Source organism: Lissotriton vulgaris, chromosome 6, assembly GCF_964263255.1.
Source record: "Lissotriton vulgaris chromosome 6, aLisVul1.2, whole genome shotgun sequence".
Classification (NCBI taxonomy): Eukaryota; Metazoa; Chordata; class Amphibia; order Caudata; family Salamandridae; genus Lissotriton; species Lissotriton vulgaris.
The window spans coordinates 1,400,373,307-1,400,398,881 of NC_141694.1; the positions used below are offsets into that span (position 1 = coordinate 1,400,373,307).

General features: G+C 49.3%; 1 protein-coding gene across 1 annotated transcript; it reads left to right on the forward strand.

Moving 5' to 3' along the window:
• The first annotated feature begins 20,260 nt into the window (after window positions 1-20,260).
• Window positions 20,261-25,534, forward strand: NKX2-4 (NK2 homeobox 4). Its single transcript, XM_086925410.1, has 2 exons — window positions 20,261-20,621; window positions 22,131-25,534. Exons 1-2 carry the CDS (start codon window positions 20,261-20,263, stop codon window positions 22,775-22,777), a joined length of 1,008 nt encoding a protein of 335 aa, XP_086781536.1. The 3' UTR covers window positions 22,778-25,534.
• Window positions 25,535-25,575: the final 41 nt, after the last annotated feature.

Genomic DNA, 25,575 nt, shown 5'->3' on the forward strand with positions numbered 1-25,575 from the left:
ATACAACTAACCCCGGCTGCTGTCTTATTAGGGTTGGATAATTGTAACCGGGTGGGGGCCCTTTTATTTTTGTTCCAATTACTATTCATAGGATATGTATTGCGGCCCACTGGAAAGATCCGAACCCCCCGTCGTTTACACAATGGCAGGGAATATTACTAGCGACATGCAAGCTAGAGAAGGCTATTTATGCAAAAAAAAGGCAAGCGCGCAAAGAAAAATGAGTTAGCGGTATGGGAACAACTAGGAAATTGGATAGAAGGGGTACAAAACTGAAGAACTGAAGACCGCAAATGGTCTTTTAAGCTATTTTCGTTGTCTCACTCGGGAGAATTTGTCTTACTTTTCTTGCCTCTTATATACTGTTTAAAGTAAATTACTGCTGATTGCATTTTTTTTTCTTTTTTCTCCTTCATTTTTTTTGTTTTTTTCTCTTTTTTTGGTACAGAATGTATAGAATGGTGCCAGGGAATGGTGCCAGGGATTGAGTTGGAAAATGAACTAATGGAAACACTGTAATTGGATTTTCTTTGTGACGAAAAAACAAAATATATATTTTTTTTTAATTAAAAATTTAAAAATAATCGATGAAGGAGGAGCTACGCTGGCATCCAAGATGGTCGCGTGAGCAGAGAGCTCCCGGGAACCGCGCCGCCCTTATCGATCTATCCTTTCGACATCCTGATTATTTTGATGGGCTTTTGAAGTACTACTCTTGCTGATACTGCTGCCCTTTTCAGGGCTGAGATCGGACTTTGGGAACCATTTCTACGTCGTCCTACGTTTTCTGGCCTAGCCCCGGACGAGGCCGGGGTCTCTGCTGCTCTGGATGGCCGAGATGTAATTCAACAACAACGGTCGTCTGGCATCTGCTCAACCGGTGACGCTGTCGCTTTCACTTTCGGTTTCCCTCTGCTTCTGAGCTGCCGACCTAGGGAGCAGTTCGCATTCCTGGCTCCAGTGGTCTAGCTAGCTGTGCTCTTTGACTATCGCCCTGGACTGGCAGGTTGCAATTCTTTGCCTAAGCCCTGTTTTGGAGACCAGCGGATCGCTGCCATTTTCACCAGGTCCAGGAAGACTATTCGGGGTGCTGATTCCAATATGGCGGCTAAACCCGAGACAGAGAAACGCAGGACGAAGGTGACTACCCGTGGGGGATCGGTCCAATCCAACGTAATGGACCGCTATACTTAACCAAGAGGCTCCCCCAATGCTGCCAGCCGTAGTCTTGAGGACCCGAGGATGGACCTGGTAGCTACATCGGAGGTGTCCCTTCAAGATCTCATGGCCGCCATTGCTGGGCTCAAGACGGACATGGGTCAACAATGCGAAGCCATCGTGTCCAAGATTGACACGGTGGCGGTGGATGTTACTCTTATACGTGCTGACTTGGCTAAGACCAATGAGAGGGTCAAAGCTCTGGACCTCAAAGCCACCAGTTTGGTTACCGACATGGCAGAAGCACAATCAGAGATCGGTAATCTGCGGTCCTTGCACGATCTACTGGCCAGACGTCTGGAGGAGTATGAGAACAGGGCCCGACGGAACAACATTTGTCTAGTCGGAGTACCGGAGGACAGTGGTGCTGCTTCTATCGATCTCTTGGTCGAAGAGTTGATTGTGACCAAGCTTGCTCCCGCAGGTCTCAGTAAATTCTTTGCGGTCGAGCGCGCGTACCGTTTCCCGGGTGGACAGACCAAGCCGGGGGCACCCCCGAGGCCTATCATTGCTAGGCTATTCCACTTTCGGGACTGGGACGCCATCCTTCAGGCCTCTCGTAGACACGGTCCGCTGAAATTTGAGAACAGCTCCATTTCCATCTACCCTGACTTCACTCCTCAGGTGCAGCGGCAACGATCTGGATTCATGGGTGTGAAACGTCGATTGCGGGACTTGGGACTTAAGTACGCGATGCTGTTCCCAGCTCGCCTTTGCATCGAGTATAGAGAACGTACTTTCTTTTTTGATCAACCGGACAGTGTTAGCGACTGGTTGGACTCATTTCCCAAGGAGAACACCGAGAGCGGAGGCCTTGGAGGCGCGGACGGAGGTGCATCGGCACAGGAGTGATATTCTGGTTCCTGAGGTTCAATCCTGGGTCGTAGTATCTACAGAGTATCGTGTATATGCTTTCATTGTTAGGCCCGAGGGTGGGGTGGGATTGTCTCTCCCTTCCTCCTCAGGGGTTCTTTGTGTAGAGTTTGATGAAGGGGCGACAGGCACACTGCAGTTTGGGTGGCTTCTAAGTCAGCAGGGGTGCAGGGTGGGGGGTGTTGTAACGGGTTCTTGGTTGGGGGTGGGGGGGTGTTCCGGGTTGTTGTGTGTTGTATGTGGTTTCTCACATGGTACTTTTTCATTTGCTTGTATCCTTAGTTCTGGGATTTCGGGAGAGGGTGGTTTGGGGGTTCTGCGGGGCTGGGGGGGGTGATATGAAAGTGTTGTCTTGGAACGTCAATGGTCTGGGAGACAGGATTAAGCGGGGTATTGTGCTTCAATTTATTAGACGTCACTCCCCTGATGTAGTTTTACTGCAGGAGACCCACTTGATAGGGAACGCTTGTAAAGCCCTGGATCGTCGTGGCTACCGACTGGTGGCACATGCGGGTTTCACTTCCGGTTCCCGGGGGGTTGGCATAATGGTGAAATCCTCCCTGCCCCTTGAGATAGACGAAGTCACGCTTGACGATCGGGGCCGCTATGCTGCTGTTTCGGGGAGGTGGGAGGGAATGCTGATTGTAATTGTGGTTGTTTATGTTCCTCCGGGACTTCAGGCTACCACGTATGCTGATCTTGGTAGGACCCTCTTAGGGCTTCCAGACGGTGTCCTTATAATGGGAGGGGACTTTAATTCGGTGGTTTCGGGTGATTGTGATCGGTTGCCTCCCAGGGTTTTGCCCACGTCCCAGTTGTGGCTGACTGAGTTGATTGAGACTTTTGGGTTAGTGGATGTCTGGCGGATGTTGCACCCTACACAAACCCAGTACACCTTTCACTCTGGGGCCCACAGCAGCCTTTCGAGGATTGATTATTTTCTGATGTTAACTGCTAATACCTCCTTGGTGCGTGGGGTCCGACATCTTCCCAGGGGTATCTCTGACCACTCCCCCCTGTTGCTCGAGGCTTCGGTGAGAGACTGTTCTGGAGGTAGGGTCCCCCCTCTTCATCCCTGGCATTTTAGAAATCCTCAGCTTCGCTCAGACCTGGTTAAGGCCATTGACTGTTACTTCGACGAGAATGAGGGTTCCGTTTCTTCCCCTACTACCCTGTGGGAGGCCTTTAAGTCCGTGATACGGGGCTCCGCGTTATCCTTCATTGCTGCTGACAAGAAGGCCAGGAGAGAAACTGTGTCAGCTCTTGAGGCGGAAATTACTTCGCTTGAAAGTGGCCTGGGTGGTGACGATACCCCTGCAATCCTGCACTCCTTAGCGTTGAAACAGGCAGACTATAGGGCCCTGGTGACTGACGCTGCTAAAGTGATGCGTATGAATCAGCTGGGCCGGCTCTATGATGTGGGCGATAAGGCTAGTAAATTGTTGGCATGGTGGGATAAATCTGAGCGACTGAATCGAGTAGTGCCCGTGATAACCCGTGAGACTGGAATGTGTGTGACTGATCCGGGGGAGATTGTCGAATGCTTTGTGGACCACTTTCAAACCGTATACCGGTCTGTGAGTGACCGAGACGAGGCTGACTCTCGGTTGCTTCTGCGGGACATTGCGCTTCCCTGTGTGTCGGAGGAGGATAGCTCCGCTCTAGATGCACCTTTTACGGTGGATGAGATTGCCATTGCCATTCGTTCCTTGCGATCAGGTAAAGCGATGGGGCCCAACGGTTTGCCTATCGAGTTATACAAACTGCGTCCGGACAAAATGGCGACCCATCTGCGCACTATGTTTGTTGATGCTTTTGAGGCGGGCAGCCTCCCTCCCGACCAGCGTTTGACCACTATAGTAGTAATCTACAAGGACGGCAAACCTCGGGATCGATGCACCTCATATCGCCCTATCGCGTTGCTTAACGCCGAGCCTAAGATCCTGGCTAAGGTCCTTGCTAATCGTTTACTGACAGTTATCTGTGACTTGATCCATCCGGATCAGTCCGGTTTCATTCCTCATCGGAATACTGCGCTCAATCTCCGTAGACTCCACAGCGTTCTCGCGAGAGCTGGGACCCTTACTGAACCCGCTGTCGTGGTCTCCCTGGATGCCACGATGGCTTTTGATACCATCGAGTGGCCATATTTGTGGGCAGCCCTCTCGAAATTTGGTTTTGGCCCTAACTTTATCGCATGGGTGCGGCTTCTGTATGAACAACCGTTGGCCCAAGTCGTAGTTAACGGCAGAGTTTCTGGACCGTTCGCATTGGGGCGTGGCACCCGACAGGGCTGCCCGCTCTCTCCACTTCTCTTCGCTCTGGCATTGGAACCACTGGCGGCGTGGCTTCGATGGAAGCCCTCGATTAAGGGGATCCGGTGGGCACCGGACCTGGAGGATCGCGTCTCTCTGTATGCAGACGATATTCTGCTCTATTTTACCTCACCTCAGAAATCCCTCAACGTGCTCTTTGATGTTCTTACCTCTTTTGGGAGGAACTCGGGGCTCTTTATTAACTGGACCAAATCGTGTGTTTATGTTATAGCCGGGGAACTGCCTCCGCTACCTCGTAGATTCCCGATCTAGGTGGCAGAGACTGGGTTCAAATATTTGGGAGTTTTCATTTCTATGGATTCCTCTGTGCGGTATGATCGCAACCTTTATGCTCCTCTTCGTCGCCTAAAACAGGATGTTCGGAGGTGGCGCGGTTTGCCTCTGTCCCCACTGGGACGCGCAGCACTTTTTAAAATGATGTCCCTTCCCAGATTTTTGTATGCCTTGCAGAATTTTTGGGATCCTGTTCCTTCCCGTTACTTTTGCGAGGTTGAGGGTCTACAGAGGCAGTTAATTTGGGACGGACGAGCTCGTATCTCCTTATCTAAACTCACGCTCCCGTGGTACGATGGTGGCATAGCCCTTCCAGACGTTACTACTGGGCCTCACAGCTCAGCGCGATTAACCACGTGACGTACTACCCGTGGCCCGTACCCGCCTTCGCTATGGATAAACTCCTGTTGCCGGGCGGCAACTTCAACAGGGCTTTATATTCGAAGGCGCCACTCCGCCTTCTGACTGGCCCTACGAAATGCGCCGTGCGTGCTTGGAAGGATGCGACTGTGGCCACAGGTTGGAGTGATAGATTGACGTGAATGACCCGGCTGTATGACTCAGAGCGGTTGGGTGGCCTGTAAGCATGGGCGAATTTTGCGAATCTCGCGTTCGCGAATTTTGCGGATTTGCGAACTCGCAATCCGCAAAATCCGCGAATTCCCGTGGATTTTTTTTTTTTGTGTTCGCGCGTGTTTCTGCCAGTTCGCGAGGGTTTTTACAATTTCGCAATTTGCGAACTTACCTGTCGGGTCGCAAGTTTTGCGAACTTGTTGTTTCTACGTGTCCAGCCTGTTTGGGACACTCTTCTTCATCACTGCCACTCTCTGTCACCACTGCCACTCTCTGACTACTCATGCCACCCTCTGGCCCACCCATGCCACCCTCTGTTTCATCACCACACCCTCTGGTTGTCCAGTGTACATTATTTTCGGCAAAGCAAAGCACACCTTCCCTGCCTCAAGTGACCTGAATTAATTTGGGGCTGATTAATGTGTCACAGAATATTTTTTTAGCTGGCACCTGCTTCCTTAGTGCTTCCTGATTAGTGATCTTTTGCACTTGCTAAGTGCTTTCATTGTTGCAAAATTAGTTACAACACCTGCCCTGCCCCAACTGACAATAATGAATTAGGGGCTGATTAATGGATTTTAACTTCCAGCCTGGCTCCTGCTTGTCTCCCTTAGCTGTAATTCAGGACCTTTGTGGCATATGTGTAACTATTCTGAGGTTCAGAGCAGGGTCACATAATAGTTGCAACTGGCAACTGAACTCTGGAGGGGCCCCTCAGGAAGCACTACAGGAAATGGCTACTAATGATGAGCCTGAACTTTTGAACCTGGTAAGTAGTTTCAGTTTTGCTAAGATCGTATTTCTGCAATTTAGCACTTACTCGCGGGGTGCGAAGTTGTACTGGCAAGCCGCGAACTCACGCGAACAGTGCGAGCAAGCCATAAAATCCGCTGCTCGCGGATTTCACGGGAAATTCGCAAATCTCGCGGATTGCGAATTTACCGAAAATCCGCAAAATCCGCGAGCGAAACGGATTTTCCGCCCATGCTTAGTGGCCTGTGGCGAACGAAAGGGTTTGATAGATGGGATATGATCGGTATTAGCAAGGTGGAGGATCTTTGGGCCGGAGGCACAATTAAGTCCTTCGAGGCCCTGAAGGTGGATTATCAACTGGATGACAGGGAATATTTTCGTTATCTTCAGGTGCATCATGCGTTGCTCTCTGTTTTCCCCCCTGGGACGGAAATCCCCCAATCATCCCCGCTCGAGGATTGGATCCTTGACGGCCATGTGCCGGACAGCACGATTTCTCTAATTTATAAAAAACTTATTAATAACAGGGCTGATCTTCCGGTGAGGCTTAGGGCCTCTTGGACGGCAGATGGCCTTGAATTAGAGGACGAGGACTGGCAAATGGCGATTTCCTCCCCCAGGGAGGTGGCTATTCCGGCCCGCCTTTGCTTTGTGCAGTTAAAGATCCTCCACCGAGTTTACATGACTGGTACGCGTCTGGTTCGGATGGGGTTCTCGACTGATGGGCTGTGTAAACGTGGTTGTGGTATGGATGGCACCTTTCTTCACATTCTATGGGAATGCCCGGTGATTGCCGCTTTCTGGTCCAGAGTGCATGATGTAATGGGGCAAGTCACCGGGGTCTCCCTCCTCCCTGAGGCGAGGCGCTGCCTGCTTAATGTGTGGGAGCCTACGGATTGTACAGCTGCTCAGACCTTTTGGATCACTCTGGGCAACATAGTTGCCAAGAGAGACATAGCGCAACTCTGGGGCTCCCACAGACCACCTGGGATCAGTGCTTGGAGAGAAAACATGGACTGGTGCATGTTTCGGGAGAAGACGGTATATGAGGCTCGGGCCGACCCAGGAAATGGGGTAGAATTTGGCCACAATGGAATGCATACCATGGAGACATCTGTACCCCACCACTTGATTTTACTGCGGACATCCCCTCGTCCCTGTAGTTGACGTTCATATGGACTAACTACTTTACCTTTTCAATGATCCTTTTCACCGTCTCCATCCTCCCCAGAAGGTTGCCTTTATTCTTTCAAATCGATCTCCCCCTTCCCCCCATCCCGTGCCCTAGACACTGATCTACCATGTGAGTGTTTGTGTTGATCGTTTCAAATTTCATCAAAATTATAAAAACGAAACCTACATGATCCTTCCTCTATGTATGATGCCAATGCACCATAGTGATGTTATTTTTGGCTTTTTCCGCAGTATAATGTGGTCTGGAATATTGTAGATTGTCATAGCGGCCGGCCCGATTGGGTTGTAGGCAGACGCTGTGTACTGCGCATACGATAATAAAGGTTTTTAAAAAAAATAAATTTAAAAATAAATAAATAAATAAAATAATCGATGAAGACCATATACAATATGATATATACTTCCTGCTCTATTCTACAGCGTATGCACCTAATAAGAGTCCACAGCGCACTGCAGACACCTCCATAATATAGTGGAAATATGACTGTAAAATTTAGCATACTTCATGAATACTTATGTGTAACAAATTAGTAGTCCGTGCATATAAACTGCACAATTTTAGCACTTTCTATCTACGATGTTACATCAAGCATTTATGGATCTTTGTGCTAGTAGAACTTGGTGTAATGAGCAGGCAGTTAAAATTTCGGGGCTTATTTACAAGCCCTGTGCAACGTCACTTTTTGTGACGTTCCGGTGCTGCACAGGGCTTAGACTTATCTACAAGGCTACGTAAAGCCACCCGGAGTGCCTTTTCATTGCGTTGTAGATATGGAGGGAGGCAATGCAGCGCAAGTCCCTGCCCTGCCTCACACTAGGATGGAGAGGTGTGTTGTGGGTTTACGGTGGGTGTCCCCACGTAACACCCATGGCATTCGACACATTCCCAGATTCACAACAACCTGTAAACCTGGGAATGCGTCAAAATCCTATGCCTCCCCAGGCGGGGCGTAGAAGAGGCGCAACAAGGAAAAATAATATTATAATATAGTTTGTTCCTCTCCCTGTGTGTGCTGCATAGAAAGAGGAAATTGCCAACATGGATTGTTTTTCTGCAGGAAGGTGTCCCTGCAACGCAGACATCATGGTGCAAGGATGTCTGCATTGGCCTAAGGCAGTCCTTTGAGCACCAGCGCAGGGAAAAAGGACAGGAAAGCCCTGCACCTTATAGATACGGCGCATTCCAGCCCTTTTCTTTTGACTCAGGGTGGCATGGCAGGAAGGCTGGCGGCGCTGCCCTACGCCAAAAAATTGTAAATGAGGCCTTTCGTTTTTACACATTTAAAATATGTCTCACGGTTCTTTAAATGGGGATAATACAAATATATGCAAAATTTATTAAAATATCATGCACTTTTCGAAAGAACATTTATTAGTTGTTTCGTTTAGTAAAATTCCACAAATGTTATGATTTTAACAGCCTAAAACGTGTTTTTGTTCCCAGCGAGTGCCATTTCACCAGCTGGACTGCTTCACCACTTGTGAGTACCCATGCTTCTTCAGCACTCCAAACACTTCGAAGAAACTGATGAACTCATGGAACTTTGGGGAAATTAGAAAAAAACATAAAAGCAGTACGGGTTAGTATGTCAATTTATAAGTGCAGGTGCTCTAGCTTACTGCGTGGCAGGCATCATTTTAGGTACAACTTTAGTTAACCACTACTTATAGAAAGGGGAAGAAGTCCTAAACGTATGTATTAAATGCCCTAAACAAGTACTAAACAGTAATTGCCCTCTATGTGAAAAAATGTGCAAGCCTATACTGGTATTCGTGGGTTGAATGACGACATATAAACAAAATCTTTATATCTCGGATACTGCTTCTAATACACTCGGTCCTATATTTTTTAGAAATTTGGTTCCATAACAAATGTGTAGTGTGTTATTTTGTTGTTTGCACAGATGTGTAAAGTACCAAAAGGATGTCTGTTCAGGGTGAGAGTTAAGGTTAGACCTAAGAAGGTGGGTTGGGAAATGAGGGGAAGGTATTACCTGAAATTGAAAATATTTTAACATTTTTATGGCAAGGCTACTCCAAACATGGTTTTTAAACCTTAACTGCCTTCCATATATCCTTGTTTTTAGATGATGGGGGGTATCTTGGAATACTGTGGAGAAAGTGCTGGCTTATGGTATTGGTTGTCCAGGGGTATGATGGTGGGTATGTGGGAGAATGATGTTTGGAGTGTTGGTGTAAGCTAGAATCTATATAGGCATATGGTGTTTGTATGGGCAGGCACGTGATTGTGGGTGTATTGGTATATGAAGATCGATATTTTTGGCATAAGATTTTTGGTTGAGTGCAAGTATATTAGGTGTGTTTGTTGAGGAATGAATATGAGGTTGTTGGTGTGCAACAGTAAATGTGTTCCAGTATGATGGTGGGTGTTTTGACAGATGATGCAGTTCGTGTGTACATCTAATGGTTGGTGTGTTGGCATAGGATGTTGGTTGTGTGGATGAATGCTGGTGAGTATATTGGCCTACCATTGCGGGTGTGTGGAAATACGAGGCGGTGAGTGGGTGTTTGGACGCAATTGTATGAACATATGATAGAGGGTGTCATATGATGTTGGTTGTGAGGACGTATGTTGGCCGGAGTCTTAGTATATGATGTTTTATGCCTCTTCCTTCCAGTACCCACTCTGTGTGGCACCCTAGGTGCCCCGGCAGCACCTCTGTGGGCTTTCCATACCCCCCTCAGGGTGCCCTCCACCACCTCTACATCTCAACGCTCTGGAGCCGCTCTTAAGAGTCCTCACTCCACAGCAGCCCTTGCGAGTCTAAACTTGCCATGTCCCTGCTAGCCCCTTTGTATGCCCTTCTGCCACCCTAAGCATCCCCCTGTGTACTGTCTCTTAAGTCCCTCTGCATGCCACCCTGCTTTGCCCCCAGTAGCGGCTGGCATCTACGAGGACACGTGTGTGCAAAAATAAATCAATAAAAACTCACCGGGCCAACGTGATGTCCTCCGCTCCGGGCCCCCACAGGAACTGAAAGCTGGAGCCTGGAACTCCATAGACAATCAGGGCGCTGCTCTCACGCTGTGAGAGCGGTGCCCTGATTGGCGGAAGAGGCCACACTCTGTGCTCGGCATCGCCCTCGAGGCCTGTGCGGACTCTAACCCAGCTGTCTTAAAACAGCTGGATTAGAGATGTTTGAATTGTGCACGAGTGGCTGGCCGTCCCAAGAACGCTGGCCAAAAACACATGCACATTTTAAACCTAAGTGCATAGACAGCCCACCCTCCTCCCTGCTGCTGTCACTCAGCAGCGATGCCATCCCCGTTCTGATGCTTGACTTTGGATGGGGATGAAAAATAATATGGCAATAGGTTACCATTTATTTTTCATGGGGTTGGGGGGGGGGGGGGGGATTTTAAGGGGAGAGAGGCTCCTTCGCTTCAATGGACGGGGCCAGCCCTATGGGTAATCTCAGCCTCCCCTGCATCCTCTCTGTACCGTGTACCCCTGCAACATCTTTGTGTGGCTCAGCCATACTCCTATTCCAGTGTTTATTTATTTATTTATGCAATTTTATATAGCGCGGACTTTACCCGAAGGTGTCAGAGCGCTTCACAATAGGAACAGAAAAGATACAAACTGAGAATATTACACGAGCAACAGATTGCAGAGGCATACGTTACGTTACATACGGTAAAGTGAAAATTGTGAGCAAACAAGAATACATGAGGTAGACAAGGTAATTGTGACACTTGTGAGCAAACAAAATACATGAGGTAGTAAAAATGTGGGCTACCAAAAATACATGAGGTAGTAAAAAGTGCACAGGAGGAAAAAGTGACAAGTGTGCAGGCTACAAGAGAAAATGGAGTATAATTTGCGGTATAATACTGCAATATATGTTAGACACTCAAGCACAAGAACAAACGATTACGTAGGCAAAAGTGGCACTTGTGCAAGTATCAAAGGTAAAAAACATGTGAGAGGAAGCAAACCGTGTGTTACAGGGGCAAAGTGGTGAGTGCAAGTTGCAAGAGAGTTCTGCATTTTATCACCCCAGGTGTCCCTCTGCATGTCCCCTGCACTCCTGTGTTCCTTCTGTGTGTCCACCACCTCCCCTGCAGCCCTTTTTGTGCCTCAAAATCCCAGAACCCCTTTTGTGCAGTTCAGGGAGGACCTCAAGACCTGGATGTTCAGCCAATAGAACAGCAGCATGCTCTCCCCGCGCCTCGAGAGCCTCACGGGTGATGCAGCCATGCTCTACAAATCCTGATTGGTTGATTGATGTGTGCAACTTGCCTTCCAATAGACCGTTTGTGCCACCCTACCCTGCCCCGCTAGACCTGTGTGTACCAAGCTCCCCCTATAGACTTCCTACTGCATCACTTCTCATGAAGCTCCCTGAATTTCCCCCACTTAGCCTCTATGTGCCTCTGCCCCATCAGCCCCTTTCCGCACCCATACCTCTCCTGCAGCCCCAGTGTGCACACTGCCCTGGACCTATGTGGCCCTCCACCCCTTCCCCACACGACCTCTGTGTTTGCCACCTTTGCTCTGTGGTCCCCTGCCTGACTGCAGCCACCCTGGGCTGCGATGTTCCCGCCGGCCCTTTATGCCCTTTCATCCCTGGAGTCTCTGTGTGTGCCACCCATCCGCCGTGAAGCCCCTATGTATGCCTGCCCCCCGCAGCACCTCCCTCACTCTGTCCCTCTTCAGGCCCACGGTGGCACCCCGCATCTCAAGTCCTTCTTTGAGCCTCCCTGCCGCCCTCAACACTTCGGGGAGCTCCCTGCCTGCCCTGCAAGCACTTCCCCTCCACAGTCCCCTTTGCATCCATTGCCCCTCTGTGAGCACTTCCTGCCCTGCAGCCCTTCTGTGTAACCTCTTCTCATCAAGCCACGGTGGGCCACCCTACCGTGACCTCTGCAGCCACTTGAGCACCTGCGTGCCCCTACCCCTGCCACCTTTCCAGAGCCCTCACTCGTCATGTAGCCCCTCTGTGTTATGCAGCTTCTTGTTAAAGTGCCTTCACTCTTCCTGCTTATCCTCTACGTGCCACCTCGCACCCTCTGTGGGTGCCCCTGCTTCCCACCGTGTGCAGCTCCCGTCTTCCACCACCCCGCCCCTTGCACACTCCCTGTGAGATTCTGCCCTGCCCTGCCCCTACAGTCCATCTGTGTGCCTCCCCCATCCGGGCATTCGTTCAGTCTTTGTGCGCCCCCGTTGCATCCGCCTTTGGTTCCGCCCCCTGCAGTCGTGCGCAACACTAATATGCCCCTGTAGACCTTCTGTTCTCCCCTTTGCCGACCCTCGGCCCCGTGCCCCCTGTAGCTCCGCGTGCCCTCAATCTGAAACATTGGCAGAGCAAATAAGCCTGGGCTTGAAATGTACATTACAAACCAGACCTAATGACTGACATTTTTTCCAAGGTCTACCACAGAACATAAACTGAGAAAGATTCCTAGACTTTTTTACTGAACCAATTTTTTCAAACTCCAGGAGACAATAAAAAGGGGCTTCGATAGGAGAGGAATATCCCATAAAACCCTGCAAACACAGGGGGGAATTAGATACTTCTCTCTCCGCCTTGCCCAAGGGTCTTTCAAACACTACGCCTGGCCTTGCCCAAATGCATGGTTAGTGTGGTCTGGGCCACCCCTGCCTTGTCAAAGAGCGGGAGTTTTTTTATTTTTTTAACATAATGTCACTTTAATTGTGGTTTTTCAGTGACGATATATACAAGTTCGGATGAGCAGGTTAATATGCTATTTATTACCTTTAAGTGTGGCGAGAGCTCTGCCTCCCAAGAGAAGAGGCAAAGAGCATCCGAGTCACTGCTCCCACAATAATGGCCCTCAAAACACTTTACTCTGCTGATGATCGGCCTCCCTGGTTTATTCCATGCTATTTCCTTCATGAGTAGCAGATATAAGCACATTTATTCAACCAGAATCAGTGCACAAATTGTTAACCGTGTCCAGAGAAATACACATTTATTAAACAGTAATAGAGTTATGGTTTGCAAGCTGTAGCCACTGATGCAATGTGCTTTCTGGCAATAGTTCGGCTGTGTTATGGTAAGGACTTGGAATTTTACACTTCACAGCTCTGCGTATGAGTGCAAGTTTTATAGTTCATGTGTTTCACAGCATGTTCCATGTAGAAAAGGACAGACAGAAATGCAGATAGGGTGATAGATAAACTAAGAGAAAGGCAGACAGACCGATCGAGAGATGCGCCGTGTCGGTGAAATGTAAAAAGAATAATTGATGGACAGAATGCAGAACGATGTCATATATTCACCCCAGTCAGAGATCTGGGACTAAATCCATCGGTTTTTTGCACACCATGCCCTTCCAGTTTGAACCCAGACGTTTGCAAATCAACCTTGACCCTGCGCCCAATGGGACCAGTCCAGCCCGAAATCGGTGAAATGTGGCCAAGTGACGCAATTATAGAAAACAGGTTTAATAATAGTCACAGATTTATTGGTACACGACAAAGGCCACATTCTATGTTATTATCAAATAAACTGACATGAGAAAAACAATGTTTCTTACTGAATAGAATGCATCTCACACTAAATTTATTGCAAATAGTCGTGAAGTCCGTTTTATATAATTCCATCACAGATGTTACCACTCATGTTCTGGTGTGGTTCATGCACATGTTTAGAACCGACACACTGCGGCGTGGCCATCCACGGAGAGGTACCAGCCGGTGGCTGTAGGCGTGTTATTACCATTTTTAAGGTCGGAGAGAGAAATCATGAACCGCAGGAAGTTTCAGCTCTTTGGATGGACGGTCCCTCTACCCTCAAAAACGGCAAAAAAATAGTCCATTACCCCGGGTACAACTGCAGATACAGAGTGGGAGAAGATGCATAAGAAGTGAGCATGCAATGTGGTCCCGCAGAGCCGCTGAGGGGTCCCGGGTCACATCCTAAACCATGAGGCCAACATCAAGTGGGTTGTTAATGTCACCGATCCAATCTAACATGCTACACAATAAATATTGGATATGCCACTTTTTTTTGCAGTAGTGACTTAACATTTTTCCTTTTTTCAAACGGTAAAATGTTTATTGAAATCATTAAGTGAAATTCTGGGCTACACTGTTTACGAAAATATGTAATGGTGTAGTTAAGGTCAAACACCCTTTAAATTGCAGATTATTGGAGCTGCTCTCTGCGAGGTTCGGCTGACACGAGGCACCGGTTGGAATTCGACTATCCAGGCTTTGCTCACTTTTCATGGGTAGAATGTGGGTTAAACAGTGGGCAATATTAAAGCAGCGGTCTGGTACTTGTGTTATGAAGTTTAAGCCTACATTTCAAAGGCACCAATTAAATCGTTTCCAGATTTTACAGGGACCTGTAAAATAGGTCCCATTGTTTTTGGGTCCGGTCTGTGAAATAAGGGGTTTATTCCATAGTATTTCTGAAATTAAACCACTTAAACATGCAATAAGAAGAATCTCTCTCTCTCTCTCTCTCTATATATATATATATATATATATATATATATATATATATATATATATATAACCTTTCTTGAATGTGTGGCCGGCCATGACAAGTTATACGGTGCATTGGTTATAAATATAGCCACTTAAGCAGGCCCAGGGTACAGTGGCGCATAGTGTGAAGCATTGAAGATTATGCGGCATGGACACATTCTCGCTGCAGCGGTAACAAGGTGGGATTTCTCCTTTGCACGCTAGTAATATTTATTTGATCACTTGCCCTCACTGCCCACGAGTCCAGCGTCGGTCTGTAAATGCCAGCCTCCTCCGGGCGTACGTGTCCCTTCCCTCAACCACACTCAAGGGAACAAAAGAACAACGAACTCCACAACGCGTTTTTGCAGGATTTAAAATAGCGCCACTTATCTTTTTTTTTTTTTTAAACACAACAAAAAGTGAAACAAGGCGGCTTCAGCTTGACGCGCTGCTAATTGTTCGATGTTTGCGTCTTGGGAATGTGACAAGTGCGGTAAAGCTCTTAAATAAATAAAAGTCGGTGTAAACAACTAATTACTTTCTGGGGGCTGTTTGGACTCATTTCTTTTACATTTTGATGCGCAAACGCTCTGAATGGAGCACCTGCCCGCGGAGCTGGCATCGCACGCGGGCCGTGCCTTGGAGATGCGGTGCGCACAGATTTCCAGGCGGGCCCTCTGGAGGGTTTTGCGCCAAGAGGTGCGCGGTGCGCACGATGTGTGCGTGTGTTTGCAAAGCTCTGCTTAACACCGGGGCTCGACCCCCGGCCCCACAAGCGCTTAGCAGATGTTTACTACCATTGGGGTGTTTGAGTCGTGTCATTATTTTAAAATGTTTTGGTTTTGTCTCGAAAAATAAGCGCGCGTGGAAGTTACAAACATGGCCCTTTGAAACTAAGAATGTGTTCGAGGCCCTGCTTTAAATGGGCACGTGCTGTTCGGTACTGACTACCTGCATTTCCTTCGTTTGAACGGGGTAGTAACGGCACTTCTGCAATACACCTAATGTGGGAGTACCGGCACTTCTCGGCACAGCGCAATACACTTAATGTGAGAGTACCGGCACTTCTCGGCACTGCGCAATACACTTAATGTGGGAGTACCGGCACTTCTCGGCACCTCTGCAATACACTTAAAGTGGGAGTCCCGGCACCTCTGCAATACACTTAATATGGGAGTACCGGCACTTCGCGATACATTTAATGTAAGAATCCCGGCACTTCGCGGCACCGCTGCAATATATTTAATGTGAGAGTACTGGCACTGCTGCAGTACATCTAATGAGTGTACTCCCACTTTTCAGGAGTAGACAGGTACCGTATACCTGCACGTGTCAGCACTGCTGCAATATATTGAATGGGGAGTGCGTCTGTGCCTGCACTTCAAGAGCAAACGGATACTCGCATAGTAAGTACCTGCATTTTTATATTTCCGCTCAAGCACTGGTCTGAGAAGAGCCCGCGAGATGTGACCGTGTATTGGAAACATTACCCGAACCTACAAGCCTTGCGATTCGGGTTAAGTGGTAAAATGCGTGTGTGTGGTGGGGGGGGGCAGAGATATTTCTATAAAGGGGATATTATCTAAAGCTCGCACGCAGTGACGCAGCGCCCAGAGGCGCAGGTAGCTCACTCGGTTCAGACACTGACAGCGAGGCCTCCGCGCCTCACCAGAACCCCCGGGCACGTGGTAGGCAGCACCTCACAGTTCTGCAGGCACTTAAACCAGGACCCTAAAAAAAACCAAGCTGTTTAATGTCAGTAACCTTCGAGTTTCTTAAAATGTTACGCGTGAAACTAGTTACGCGTTCTAACCCTAAGAGGTCGGTCCGCAAATGTTACATTTGCTCAACAAGAACACAAAAGTTAGATTTAAAAAGTCAGTCCTCTTCGCGCAGGTGTGTTTCGTGATAACTGCACACTCGGCCATAATGTGGTGCGCAAGCAGCCGGAGTGCGCTTCGCCAACCCGCAGTTGGGTAGGGAGCGCTATATGAATCTTGCCGATGCGTCATTTACGATTAATCACTTGCGTGCCAGATATCAAACTGGAACGGATAATTCACAAAATAATTCGGACTAAAAGCACCTGCTTAAAAGATCGCACTGTCCAGCCAGCAGTGCTCAGTTGCATGACGGGAATTTGCTGCAAGAAAAGAAGGTAGGAACCGCGCACATAATGTGTTCATTTGCCTCCCGGGGTCACCGACGCCTTCCTTGGCAGGATTGCGTTGCTGATGGAGCTGGGTAGAGGTGTCTGGGTGTTTCCAGTAGCGCTACAACAGGTGGCTGATCGGATACCATTTTAAACGACTGAATGCTTTATATTTCATAGTGACAAAACGGTGAAATAGTGGTTGATGTTTATACGTGCGATTGATTCCTAGAGCAGGAACTACAATCTCCGCAATAAAAAAGAATTTTAAAAAACTTCGTTTCTCTGTCCTTGAACTCGGTCCATCATCAAATATTTCAATGCGAAAAATGTCCTCAAGGTGAACGAATTCCGAGCAGTCGTCAAATGGATGTTTGGAAATAAAAAAGCGCAGTACTCACTGGTGGAAAGTGGCGCTTCCCTCTGTTCAGGAGGCGAGGAAGACCCCCGAGGGGCTCAGCTGGGGTCAGTGGAGGAGGGTTCACCTGTCCCTCCGCGGCTCTGGCAGTCCGTGGGTTTGGAGGGCCCCTCTCCTTCCGAGGCTCTCACTAGTTTCCGTGCGTGGGTCCCTCGGGGCTCTTACTTCCGGTCAGTGGATGAAGAGGGCCCCTCAGCTCCCCTGGGCTGCTATTTGTGGTCAAAGAGTGATGGTGAAGGCCCTTCAGCTCCCTCCAAGACGCGTAGATATAGTGGGTGGTTTAGGAGGCCCCTCTGGTCTCCAGGGCTGGTCCGGTGGTCAGCGAGTGTGGTGGGCCCCTCTGGTGGCCAGGTCGGGCCCCTCTGGTCCCCAGGGCTGGCCCGGTGGTCGGCGAGTGTGGTGGGCCCCTCCGGTGTCCAGGTCGGGCCCCTCTGCTCTCCAAGTCTTGCCCCGGTGGTTAGTGCGTGTGACGGCCCCCTCTGGTTCCCAGGGCTGGCCCCGGTGGATAGTGCGTGTGGCGGGCCCCTCTGCTTCCTCCAGGACTCTCGCTTGCGGTCGGTGGGTGAAGAGCGCCACTCTGCCCCCCGAGGCACTCCATAACCAAGTGAGAACGGCCCTCTTCTCCCTCGGGAGTGCCAACTAACTACAGTTGGGGTGCCCCATCGAGTCTTCCGGGGCACTTGTGATAAGTGAGCGAGAAGGGCCCTTCTACTGCCCTAAGGCTTTCGCGTGGGGGTGGTGAGTGCTGTTAGAAGGACCCTCTGCTCCCTCCGGAGCCCTTGTGGTTAGCGGCGCCTCTGCACTCGGAGGCTCTCACTTGTAGCGAATAAGAGCGAAGGTCCCCTCGGCTTCCTCCGAGGCTCTCACCTGTGGTCAGTGCGCAGGACGGGACCCTCTTCTCCCTCCGAATCTCTCACTCGTGGTGAAAGTGTGAGACGGGCGCTCTCTGCTTCCTCCGGGGCTCTCCCGCGTGGTCCGTGAGAGAGAAGGCCCCCCTCGTTCTGCTCCGGGGCTCTCAGGTGTGGTCAGTGGGTGAAGAGCCCTTTGCCTTCTTCGGGACTCTCGCTTGCCCTTAGAGAGCGGGAAGGGTCGCTCTACTTCCGCAAGGGCTCTCACTTGCACTTAGTGAGCGGGGAAAGGCCGCTTTACTTCCGCCAGGGCTCTTCCTTGCGGTTACAGGGCGGGGAGGTCCCCTGCACTCCCTCCATGACCATCCGTGGTCAGTGGGTGAGGAAGGCCCCTCCAGGACTCACTCCCGTTAGTGAGCGGGAAGGGCCCGTTGACTTCCTCCTGGACTTCCACCTGCAGTTAGAGAACAGGAAGGGCCCCTTAACTTCCTCCAGAACTCTCAATGGCGGCGAGTGAGCGGGAAGGCTCGTTTATTCCTCCTGGGCCCCCTCCATGAGTCATCCGTAGCCATTGGGTGAGGAAGACCCTCCAGGACTCACTTCCGTTAGGTTACTTCCTCCAGAACTCTCAATGGCGGCGAGTGAGCGGGAAGGGCCCCTCGCTCCCTTCTGCGCAGCAGTGAATGCTCGCGAGGACGCCAGGGCCTTGGTGAGACACCTGTCGCCGCAGCCCGGATCCGGGAGCTCCTTTACTGGAGGACGACAGGAGCGGAGGCTGCGAGACGAGCACCTAAAGCCCAAACAAGCCCTGTGCGCAGCCAGCCACAAGCACCGCGCACAAGAGGCCCTTGCGGCCGAGATGGCGGCTCGCACTCCATGCTAGTGTGCGTCCTTGTGTGAAGAGGGGTCACGCGCAAAACCTACACGTGCACTGCTCGACGTCCCCCATCGGAAGCATTATGGAAAATATATATTTTCATTTGGTTCTGTACAGTGTGTATGTATATATATATAAATACATATATTAGCGTAACCTGTGAACTATCCTCACAGAGGCAGCCGCACCAGATCTTCGGACTGTGAAGCCAGTAGCCACTTCACTTCAAGATGCGATGAACTTCTTTTGTATTAGTTTCCAAATGTGAGTACACCAAAGAGTAATAGGACGCTATGTATAAGAATTATACATATATATATATATGGATAGCAGGGAAATCGGGCACTTCCCAAGTTTTGGGCGGAGAGCACTTATGTGGCGCACTCAACAGCACTACCGACAGACACTTCACAAACGAAAACAATTCTGACGTATGGGCGGTGTTGCAGAATGCTCCACAAAGTTGTTCTACGCCTAAAACGTGGGAACGACCCAGAGTTCCCTGCACTCTAACCCTGAAAGTGTGTGTATAGATATCGCACTCCGTGCCCACAACATATATTATACATATAAATAACCTACACGAGAGTAGATGCAGCCAGCAGCCCCGTGATGTTTGGATCGCCACGTGCTCAGCTCTATGTGGGGTGTTTTTTTAGGCCAGAATCGACATACAACTGTACGGTATCATTAAATATTCCCCTCCATATCCTATCAATGAGTGTAAACACCTGTCAAGCCCTTGGCTGTGCAATGATGAACCTGAAACCATAAAGGCCGTCCACTTTAAGGGGGTTACCGCGTTTGGGCCTGATGCGGTACACATACGAGGCGCGGTTTACATCAGTTACACTGGTTCGTTTGATTGATGTGTTGGGGCCTGGGGAGAGAGGGTACTCGACAGACCCATCCTGGCTTGAGGGTGCACACCCTCTTCCCTTCACCCACTAGCGGACGGGAGCCAGGCGGGCAGCGGCTCGATGTCAGCCTAACGCGCTCCAAGCGCACGCAGCAGCAGCGTGTGGAGATAGCTGTCAATGATGAACATTGTTTGCAAGGTGCTCATGGCTCCTCCTCTTCTCCTTTCTGCCTTGCAGCCCCCCCCTCCCCCTCCCCACTCGTGTTCTTTACCTCTCCCCCCGCCCTCGCCAGGGAGTCTGCTGTAAACCTGGCGCCGGCTAAAGTAAACCCGACATAAGAGCACCGCGGGCCCGGAGCAGGCGCCCCCTTCCGAGAGGGCAGCGCGGGGCGGACCCACCCCTGGCTCCGGCCGCCGAACCATGTCGCTGAGCCCCAAGCATACGACGCCCTTTTCCGTGACGGACATCCTGAGCCCCATGGAGGAGAGCTACAGGAAGCTGGGCGGCATGGAGGGCGCAGGCGGCTTCCCCCTGGGAGCCTACCGCCAGGGCCAGGTGCCGCAGGCGGCCATGCAGCAGCACGCCATGGGCCACGGCGCGGCGGCCGCCGCCTACCACATGCCGCACGGGGTCTCGCAGTTCAGCCACGGGGCCATGGGCGGCTACTGCAACGGGGCCATCGGCAACATGGGCGAGCTGACCGGCTACCAGGACGGCGTGAGGGGCGGCGCCGCGGCCGGGAGCTGGTACGGGGCCAACCCCGACCCCAGGTACTCCACAAGTAAGTTCGCACTTCAAACTTCGCGGTTCGGCCCAGTTTCGTCTTTGGTTTAATCGGCGAAACGAATTTAGCCATTTCTACCCACGGGAAAATTAGATACAAATTGTAAATGCCAACCTCTAACAGCAATATCCCCCCCCCCCCCCCCCCGCCCAAAAAAAATGATTCTGAATTTCTGGTGTACATTCCTGGAGATTTTGGGAACACGTATTTTATGTCAATGGTTGTGACATTTCTACTAAAGTTGGATTACTGGACAAACGAATTTTTCGTTAGTCATTTAACAGTTACCTGCTATCGATTTCATAAATAGAGGAAAAATAACAATCCATAATCTGTCTCAGTGGTTAGGAAATTGGAATTGACTCTAGTTCTAGTTATATTGAGATGTGTATTTATATTTCTATCTGTGTGTTCAAAGAAATACCTTCCATCTCTATATGTATAAATCTGTAAAGAGGAACATACATTAATGAATGTATTTACTTTTTGTTGCGTACCTTTACACTTTAATAAACCTGCCTAAAATGATGTAAAGCAATAGGAACGTGAGATTTCAAATGGAATAAAATGGCATTAATAACCATTTGGCTAATGCGATGAAAACATTTATGGAGATTCCATTTATTTACGAATTATTGCCAACAAACGGAACGAGAGAAACTTTAGGCAGTCGGCCAACATTTTTCCATCTGAATTATTAAATCTGATCATAATATTTGTTTACAAAGAGAATATAAATATAGCCCGACACAGGATCGCAGCTCATATTTTATAAAAATCCTTTTTATTTATAGCACGGCATGTGCAGTGTATCGGCTCACTATGAAATTGACTTAGTTTGGATTCTAAACATTTCCAAAGTCACGGATTTGACTTAAATTGAGCAATTGAACAGCAAAAATCTCTTAAGTAAACAAATAAATTACAAACCATACGAATAAACATTCCAAATAATACACAGATATCAAACATACGAATATCTACAGTCTGTGTATACATATATTCAAAATCCGATTGGCATATTTGGGGTATCAGTCCCCTTGAAACACCGGTTTAATTCACCTTTTCGTTTTATATGCACACATTGCAGGATTAAGCGTTTCCCGTTTAGAATCCCTTGCTTACGCCTCGATCATGCATGCCGTTATTTCCCATCTGCAGAAGATGCTTGCATTGGTGTTATTTTCGGTCTGCAACAGATCTGTGCATTGCTGTTTCCTCCTAGAGTAGATCAGGGCATGCTCATGTTTTCAATTAATTTTCTGCAGCAGATCCGTCCACAATTGTGACTTTCCCCCTCTGCAGTAGATCAGGCCAGGCCGCTGCTTTCACTTTGCTCCTCTGCAGTAGATCCGCGCATGCTGGTTTCACTTTGCTCCTCTGCCAGATCAGGCCGTGCCGCTGCTATCACTTTGCTCCTCTGTAGGGGCCCAATGCATGTTGTTGTTTATCCTGTGCGGTGGATTCGTGGCTGTGGTTTCTCTCACTGACCCCTCTTTTGCTCAGTTTCCAGGTTCATGGGCCCCTCTGGCGGGATGAACATGGCCAGCATGGGCGCGCTGAGCGGGATCGCCGAGGCCGCCAAGTCCATGGCCCCCCTGCACGCCGCGCCCCGCCGGAAGCGGCGGGTGCTCTTCTCGCAGGCGCAGGTCTACGAGCTGGAGCGGCGCTTCAAGCAGCAGAAGTACCTGTCGGCGCCCGAGCGGGAGCACCTGGCCAGCATGATCCACCTGACGCCCACCCAGGTCAAGATCTGGTTCCAGAACCACCGCTACAAGATGAAGCGCCAGGCCAAGGACAAGGCCAGCCAGCAGCTGCAGCAGCAGGACGGCTCCCTGTGCCAGCAGCAGTCCCCGCGCAGGGTGGCAGTGCCCGTGCTGGTGAAGGACGGCAAGCCGTGCCAGGGCGGCTCCAGCACCTCTACTTCAAGCCAGGGCCAGCAGAGCGGGGTGGCGCTGCCGACGTCCAGCGGGGCGTCCCACCAACAGCAGCAGGTGAGCGCCTTGAGCCAAGCGCCAGACCTGGACGACATGTCCCCCAGCCCACCCTCCATCCACAGCCAGGTGGCCGGCATGGCCCAGATGGACGCCTCGGGGGTCGACTACAGCAGTGGCATGGTAAACGCCAACCTGCTCTACGGCAGGACATGGTGATGGGCGGGCACGCACGGCGAGGACCACTGTGCCAGCCACAGACTCGTGCGCCCACATACAGGGCACGCGGAGGGCCCACCACAGGTACCAGTGGTGATTGTGCCAGCTTTCTTGGGACTGTCGAGGAAGCGCACCTGATGGGGGGCGGTGGACATTGAGAAACCTGCAAATGCAGTAAAAACACTAATATCTGTGGGTTCAATAGGTCATGAGCGGTTACCCCCCCTTTAAAGGAACTAGATGCGTTATTTTCCAGGTATTTGATGAAAGGACCGTGACTTGAAGTAAGTGGGCTAACATTTCACACTTGTTACACTCCTCACAAGCCAACCCTGCCGCACCCGCTACCACTGACTGAGACTTGAAAGTCGGCATCTTCGACTCCAGTGGAAGATTCACAGTAGACTTCTTGGAGAGTTTATTTTCTTCTAGACGCGAATTAATATTTGTACAAGCCACTCCTCGCCTTCCCCAAGAGCAATCTTATGTGCGATTGAAAATAAATGTTAATAAAACTTTGTCGAAGGTTCTCAGACGACCTCAGCCAGTGGAAGAGTCAGAGCGTCTACAGTGGCGAGGAACCCACACCATTAGCTGGGGTGCTCCTGACACTGATGAAGGAAGCTGGGGTGTAAGGACCCATGTAGGGACGGACTTGGACTCAAGTGGCGACCCCTAGCCGACCCGCTCGGATGTTGGAAAGCGCCGCCTCTCTGCAGATCACAGCCACACGCCATTTAATTTTAAAACAATCCTTTGATTGAACACTAACATTTACTAAAGGCTTCGCCTCAGACACGTGCATCACCTACCCAAAACTCCAGAGAAAACCTCACATTCGCAACATAAAATCCATACATTACAGATTCAAAATAGGTAAAGTTACAATTGGACGCACTACAAAATAGTCCTGATAAAATATTGCAGAGTAAGACAGCCCCCCCCTCCGTATTTTAAGGTTGCTGTAAACAGTGCTCGAATCCCGACAGGTCCAACTTGGCGCTTGTTTCCTCCAAGGGGGATCAAGTACCACGAATTTCGGCAGTGTCCGTTATTTAATCACATACAGGAATTTATTTTATACGGTTCGTTTGAAATGTTTTATTTTGGGCCACCCGCCTGTTTAGGTTAGATCCCACAAAACTATTAAACAATCATCTAAATCCTATGTCATCTAGCAGTCATATGGAGTGTAATAAAAAAACACAACTGAGGAAGTGTAAAAAGCTCCGTGGCGCAGGCAAGTTACGATCGAGCGTACTGGACGGAAATTCAACTGCATTAAACAAATTATTTAATTCGACATAGTCCATTTAATTTTTAGTCCTAAAAATCAACCTGTCGCCATGTGATGGGAATATTGTAAATTAGATAAGCATTTAATGTTTGCGCATGATCAAATGTAATCAATTTACAGACACTCGGTAATGGCACGGAGTAAAGCCCGGCATAGGCGCTCTCTTTTAGGCTCCTGGCAGGAATACGTTTATCACAACAACAAGCCCACAGATTTAACACTTTAGACCAATAGTTAATTATTCAGATGGCAAGGTAGTTTTCCAGGTAAAATGGCTCTCTTTCGAAATTTCCCAAAATATGTCCACCCCTTTCAAGATCACTAATTTGGCTTCTGGTTTCGAAAGCCGAGGGAAGCCAGCTGAAAAGCTTTAGTTGTGGACAGCACCGAAGCCACTTACACCCACTCTCCCATAAACAGAACCCAGGCTGCTTCTGTGTTTACAAACAAGATGGCGGCTTCAAGGGGCCTTTAACAAATCAACACAGACTAGGACAGGTCATCTTAGTTCTTTGCATCGTAAACAACGCCCAACTGGTTTAAAAAATAAAACACAACATAGCCTGAGCTCTGTAATAGAAGAGTAAGACACAGTGGCGGCATTGATCCTTCGGAGGGTAGGAAGAGGCCCGGCCATGATTAGTGCGGGCCACATGCGTGAAGTATGTGAAACTCATTAACTGAAGAGGGTGACAAGTGCATGCAGCCTGGACAAGCTGCCTACAGCATCTTTTTAATACCCCCAACAGGGAGCTTTTTGTAAACTTCACTGGGAGTCTATGATTAACATCCCGCAAACACATTCATTTAAAGGAAAGGGTAAAGGCTCCTATCATAATAAATATTTTTAGCAAACAAAAACATTTATCAATCTGTAGATCTTTACATTTGATTTTTAAGATTATATGCACTTAAGTTATCAAACAAAAACTGAACACTGGATGACCGAACATATTCTAAACAAAAAGTGTGCGTTTATTTTGCAGATATCCGGAACACGTTAAGCAGACATTGTAAAAAAAAAAGCAAAAGCCAACACGTGGTACCCAGTGCTTTAGCGCGTTCTAGGACGAGATAATTGTGAACACAGCGTCACTTTTGTCAATGTACTTTTAACTATTTGTTCTAAATGCCTCAAACATGCACTGTTACAAAATCTCCCCTCAAAGCTACCTGCAACCTGTTCTAACCTCTCAAGGCAAAGCAGCATAAGTTATGGCAAGAGGACACGGTTTCTCAGTTCCCCTGTTCGACAGGCTCGCTCAGATGATGGTATGACTTGTTTTCATTGTCGAGGTACTGTTTTTAAGATCAGATCATGTCTTCAGTTTGTAATGTATTTAAATGACGTCAGAGCACGACTCGAGCAGCTGAGCACAGGCTGTGTACGTGAACTTTCATTGCACCCCTACCGGTCTCCTGTTGTGTGTGAACGGCCCCTCACTTTGTAGGCCAATAAAACTGACCTTTTTCAACTTCGACGTTTAATTATTTAAAGGGT

Coding starts and splice junctions, on each gene's coding strand:
- NKX2-4 (XM_086925410.1), top strand. CDS start 20,261: ATGTCGCTGAGCCCCAAGCATACGACGCCCTTTTCCGTGACGGACATC. Junction 20,622..22,130: donor CGACCCCAGGTACTCCACAA/GTAAGTTCGCAC, acceptor TCTTTTGCTCAG/TTTCCAGGTTCATGGGCCCC.